The sequence below is a fragment of the Pomacea canaliculata genome, linkage group LG5, assembly GCF_003073045.1.
Source record: "Pomacea canaliculata isolate SZHN2017 linkage group LG5, ASM307304v1, whole genome shotgun sequence".
Classification (NCBI taxonomy): Eukaryota; Metazoa; Mollusca; class Gastropoda; order Architaenioglossa; family Ampullariidae; genus Pomacea; species Pomacea canaliculata.
Window position 1 is genome coordinate 32,543,155 of NC_037594.1, and position 6,371 is coordinate 32,549,525.

Sequence of the window (6,371 nt, forward strand, 5' to 3'; positions counted from 1 at the left end):
GTGCGTAATTCAGTTTTTCAATCCTTTATTACATTCTGCTAAAGGCATGTTGACATACAAGACTGATACAACATTATGTATGTTGCCAAACATAATCCTGAACTTTTTTTTTTTGTTGGAACTTTAAAACAGGTGATGACATTTTTTTTAAATTCCAAAGTCATAAGAATGGACCAAAATGAAGATTCACAGGACACCACCCACATTTCAGCCTTGACATTCACAGGAACATAAAATAGTTTTTTCTCTCAATTGTTTAAAAGTTAAAGGGAGAGACTTTATATTAAAAAATGCCTCAATAAATTTTATTATGACTAACCAAAAGTAAACTTTCTTTAAGATGCTTACAATGCAGAGAAAATCACAGTGATAATGCAAACATTCAATATTATTCTCCTATTCAATTTAGATTTACTTGCATTTTGAGTGACCATTCCACTGTGCCTAAATGAAAACATTCCACGTGGTAAGAACTAGACATGAATTATTTCAGTTTAAGACTTTTGGGACCTCCTATATTTTTAGGTTAAGCTAACTATCGAAGATGCAGCTTAAGTGTCAAATTGTATAAAATCATGTGATTTCTTCAGGTAAAACTTGAAATTCCATTCTCTTACGACCACGATACACTGTGACTTGCAAAGTGCCTCCTTCACTGATTGCTTTGTAGATATCTGTAGAAGACTGCACGTTCTTTCCATTGATTTCAACTATGATGTCTCCCGCATGCAATCCACTTCTGTAAAAGTGATAATTTCTTAAATGGACACTAAAATAGGTTACATGGAAAAGAGGGGTTAAAGTATTTTGGCCTCAACATAAAGCAGTCCCTAATTAACTTGTGAAAAAGACATTACTATTTACCGAATAAGAAAAGAGTGTATTTATGTATGTGTTTCCATATATATGTAAGCATAAATACACACTGAAAAATACTTTATAAAAAATATTTATTAGAAATAATAAATATTCGAAAATGTTTGAAAACAATTTTAGTTCAAATATCTGTTTCAAGAGTCCATTTATTGCACTAAGTATAAAAGTTTCAGAAATCTGAGCAGCATGTTTTTTTGACTGACAGGAAATGAATTAAACTGGTGCAGTTGTGTCAGTTTAGCCATCTAGGCAAAGCTTGTGTGTTCATTATTCAGCTCACACATCATTCAGGTGTTTGCAAGCATTACATCTTAATCTAGCAATTTAAGTAGAGCTGCTACCATAAATACATGCTGATTATATAAGTAATGTTTGTATTGAAAGTATATATTGAAAATAGAAGGGTCATTCACCTAGAGTTAAGGGAAAAATATTATTGTACTGAGCTTTAAAGACCAACTTGAATGGTTTGCATTTTTTGCAGATATTGGTAGATGTAGGCAATATAAAACTAACTTGGAAATTTCAGCTCCCAAAACCCATCCGTTGATTGTCCGCTAGCAAAGTACGTTATTTGCATCTGCTATCAACGAGCGCCAGTATCAATGTACTATGTCATGCTAGTGCACCATTCACAAAGTTCCCAGCAGTCAACACCAAACAGAGAGAGAAAATGAGTGACAGTTTGGATCATTCAGACATTGAAAGCCGGCATTTCTTGTGCTAAAGTAGAGTTTTTCAGAATCACAAAAAATGCAGACTGTCAGCATCTGAATAATCTGAACTGACACTCATTTTCTCTCTCTGACTGGGGTTGACTGCAGGCAATGTTGTGAATGGTGTACTAGTGTGACATAATACACTGTTATTAGGGCTCGTTGATCACAGGTGTGAGTAGTAGCGGATAAGTAATGGATGGTTTTTGGAGGCTGAAATTTACAGGTTAGTTTCATAGTGCCTACATCTACTGATATCTGAAACAAATGTAAGCCATTCAGGTTGGTCTTTAACTAATCAATAAAAAACACTTTCAAATTTTCATTTTAAACAGTTTTTAACAATTTCTCAATACATCTGAAGCATCTGCAAATCTCTCCCACGTGCTCTTCTGAACTAAGTTGTTTACCATTATGATCAGTTGCTTTCTATCACAAACAATTTGCTATGCATATGGATGCTTGTATGTTATTTATATCTTAAGTGGAAAAAAAAAAGTTTTTTGAATCAGACTGCTTATAATTTCTCACAGATTGTATGGCATACTATAAGTAGCATAAATAAAAACTGTCACCTGTGGGCAGGAGAGCTGATGATAATTTTATGAATGAAGACGCCTGAAGCAATGTCTGGGAATTCTGGCACTCGATTACGCAATTCCTCCAGCAGGTCTTGCGTTAATGTCAACATGGTGATACCAATGTAGTGTTTTCTCTTAGAATTTACATCTGGGCCAAACCACTTTCGTGCTGTCGGAACCCCTGTACAAAACATTGCAAATGTGTCTTGAACTCTCTTAGATAATCTCATTTCTTTGTACTTCTAAGTATAAATACAAATACAAACTATTGTTATTAATCCTTTTTATGAAATTGTTCTGTCTGCCAACAGTAATATGAAAATATATCACTTTACATCTAACATTAACACAGGCTGTAAATAAAGAACATAAACTGACTTTGTACAAACCATTTTTTTTTTTATCTTTCTTTAACTATCCATAAGGTTCATGTAACATAATTATGTTCTGAAATTATTTCTGGATTTGGGAATCATAATAAGCCTTCATATTTTAAACAAACAGCCAAACTAGCAAAGAAAACAAATTTCTTGGCTGTTGGCTTACCTTTTTTTCGAAGATCATTAACTTTATTTAAGAATTCTGTAGCACGATCAGAAGGAATAGCAAATGAGATTCCTGGAGTAACCTTCATTGTGTTAATGCCAATTACTAGGCCATCCTGAAAGAGATGGTCCAGTTATCAAAGATTATGAATAAATCAAAATTACAAAACTGCCATACAGTCTAAAAATGAAGCAATGCAAATTGATTTTACAAAATATTAACATAGTAAATACGTTATGCAATCAAACAAATCAGGACGTTACAGGGAAAAAAGTTTACAAGATCATGCCCTCTTTCCTAATCTATTACAACTTAAATTTCATAATCATATATACATAAATATGCAGAAAAAAGATTTATATCCAAAAAGTTTTATTTACCAAGTTCACAAGAGGACCACCTGAGTTTCCAAACTGAAACAGACCAACAATGATAAGATATTGTAAACTACTAGATAAAATTTGATGTAGCTTTAAATTCACAGTCAAAAGATGTACAGCAGATGTAACAATCAAAACTATTAGCATTCAGGTTGGTTACATGCTTACTTTACTAGAATTTTCATTGCAATAAATTTTCATGACAAACTAAAAAACACTACTGTATACTGAACATTTATGGTATTTAACATTTCATACTCCTGCTGCCATATACGACACAACTGCTGAACACAAAGCTTCAATACAAAAATATTTCATTAATCTGAAGAAGCACATTTACAAGGTGCATGTTTCTCAGATCATGCATATAGAACAATCAGAGACAGTCTATTATCTAACTACTCATTATACTGGATTTGGAAAAATAAACTCACATTTATGACAGCATCTGTCTGGATAAAATCCATATCCTTGTGGTGAATTCCTAGTTCTTGACTACGGCGGTGCACACTGCTTACAATGCCACAAGTGACAGTGTTGCTTAAAGCTAGTGGACTGCCCATGGCAATGACCCATTCCCCAGCACGTAGCTCTGATGATTTTCCTAGAGTTAGCACTGGCAAGTTAGCCTATGTTGAAAAAGAAAATGTTTTTATTGTATAAAAATTTAAAAAAGAAATGCTTCATCTTTTATACTAATTAGAGGCTTATTTACATCAAAGCTCCTTTCAGGTGTAACAATCAAGCTATAATGGAAATAACACAGAAAAGAAAAGTGTGAAAACTTCACTGTAAAATAAAATTAACTTCTAAACAAGAAGAAAACAAAAATAGTAAGGAATAACATTCACCGCATTAACTTGCACTGCTGCCAGATCAGAGACGGGGTCCACTGCCATGACAAAACCTTCCAATTCTCGTCCATCTTGAAAACGCACACTCACACTTGATTTGCTACCTACCACGTGAGCATTGGTTAAGATTAAACCATCTTCACGCACCACAAAACCTGAACCATTTGATGTTGCCAGTCGTCTGTTGTAGAAAGGGTGTCTGTTGACAAATCCATAAAACCTAGTTTTTTTTGTGATCTTACTCTGAAAATAATAATACTGTCTTCCTTACTATAGGCAATCTAGCATATCCTTTAATGTTTACATCACAATACTTGAATTTTTATCTGTATCAGCAACTTGCAATAAACATATGCTAGACTTTAAAGCTACTAGAGATTCTACAATACATAGAAATAAAGCCCGTCTTATTACTATGCATTTTAATATTACTGTCCTATTATTGTTATGCATTTTAATATTACTGTCTTATTCATATAGTCATGACTTTATCAATACCTCATTTTTACAATTACCTGAGTGCAAGTGTGTGCTTGTGTGAGAGAGGATGCAGAGTGAAAGAATCATACCATCTAATGCAATACTGAAGCATTTAGACGTCACATAAGCTTTATAAGTTTAAATTTGTTCTCATCTAAACTCTTTGATAAAATTGAGTAGAACCCATTGTGCTTACAAAAGTAAGTGAAATGCTACAGTGGTCTTTCTGTATACCTTTCTTTTATTTCGACGTAGACGACTGCAGGTGAAGTCTTTTCAACAACATCTGCAATAAAATTAAATCTCTTTGATAGTGGTGTATTTATACCAGACTCTGCTGACACTGTTGTCAACCGTGAAAAATAGTCGCTTTTAGTTACGTTTTCTGTCTGGATCAGTGATTTTTTATGTGACCGCCAGCTCATATATCCCACAGCAAGGAGGCTGGTTCCTAGAACCCCACTTGCAAGAAGAATGTACTTATTTTTGTCCGCCACACTAGCGCATCCTTTGTTTGTGGTATATCGTTTGACCCAGTTGTGGTTTTTGCAGGATATAGAAGATTGTTGGACTAGTACTGAAGGTGTATTTTGAGCTGAATAGTGTTTAAGCGTCCTCAACCAGCTACGAATCAACACTGCCGCGTACATTTTGACCCCCGGTTGTAGTCCTTGCCCAGGGGACATCACTCGTTCTATTTTGACCATGGATGTGTAAAGGTGGACTGCTGGCTGTCTGCCAAGATCAACGCTTTCTTCCGAAGTTCTCCTCAGTCTCGGCGAGCCTAAAAAAAAAAAAAAGAATGTGACTAAACCGGAAGTTTTGTGCAAACGTGCCTCGTTTTAGTAGTTAACTGGGAGGGAAAGGGGGGGGAGTAATATATCGTCTGCCAGCAGTCCAGTAATACAAGTTCGTGATTTGACGCTATGTTGTTATTTAAGCATAAGAAATGATACAATTATTATTAAAAAGTGAAACGACGTTGAACTTTGCATAATTCTGATATAATAAAAAAGAAATTTAAGTATCGATGGTTGTTAACAAATGGAATGTGTTTCGCCGATTTCGATTTGGTTATGTGAAATAGTGGTGCGTGGGGGTGCAGGTAAGGCGCAAATGTCAGAAGTTTTCAACAGTGAATTTTCACGACCTTCATATTGATGGCACCAGCAGGGGTGGGCAAAAGTTTGTGGTACAGGTAGTTACCACTACTGAGGGAACTTTTCACTCGGATTTACTCTTTGGCAACACATCGAAGACTATATGACATTGGTGGGTAGTGGAGAAGGGGAGGGGAGAAATTGGTGTTTACGCCGTCAGCAACTAAGGCTGCATCACAGCAAGGCAGCCAACCATGTAAACAGATTCCACATACAGAGAAAGAGCAGTGTGTCCAAGATAAGAGCTGAACCCAGGACAGCGACCCCTTGCTCTATTGATGACAGGCGCTATAATTGTTTTGCCACTATATATATATATGGACCGCCTATGACATTGGTGGATACTGCAATATGCTAGAAGAAATCAGTGACCTGTACCCTGGAGAGTTGCATATCCTTTGGGTAGTTAAAGTGTGTGCTTGCATGCATGTTTGGGCATACTATCAGTGGAACTGAATGTATGGTGTATGGTGTATACAAGTATGCGTGTATATGTATGGGAGAAGGGGAAGATGTGCATGTGTAAACTCGAGGAGAGTTTTTTTTTTTTAACATTGTTGTACATATAGTAGTGCATGAAGTGGCATTTACTAGCTTGTAATTGGCGATTGTCAACAAAGTCATGGCAATCACTAAGTCATGTTCTTTGTGTAATGTCACCTGGCTTATTAATTCTTACTATATATAAAATAAAATAGAATAAAACATCTGTAGATCTAGTATTAATGACAAATGACACAGAGAAAGAAATGGACTGCAAATGATGACAGGAGTATCT

General features: G+C 35.3%; 1 protein-coding gene across 1 annotated transcript; it reads right to left on the reverse strand.

The window, feature by feature from the left end:
* Positions 1-8: 8 nt before the first annotated feature.
* LOC112565039 (serine protease HTRA2, mitochondrial-like) lies at positions 9-5,155 on the reverse strand. The gene is made up of 7 exons (XM_025240270.1): positions 4,668-5,155; positions 3,951-4,152; positions 3,534-3,728; positions 3,100-3,132; positions 2,720-2,834; positions 2,168-2,354; positions 9-739 (listed from the first exon to the last, which is right to left on the reverse strand). The coding sequence occupies exons 1-7, from the start codon at positions 5,138-5,140 to the stop codon at positions 574-576; spliced, it is 1,371 nt and encodes a 456-aa protein (XP_025096055.1). The 5' UTR covers positions 5,141-5,155; the 3' UTR covers positions 9-573.
* Positions 5,156-6,371: the final 1,216 nt, after the last annotated feature.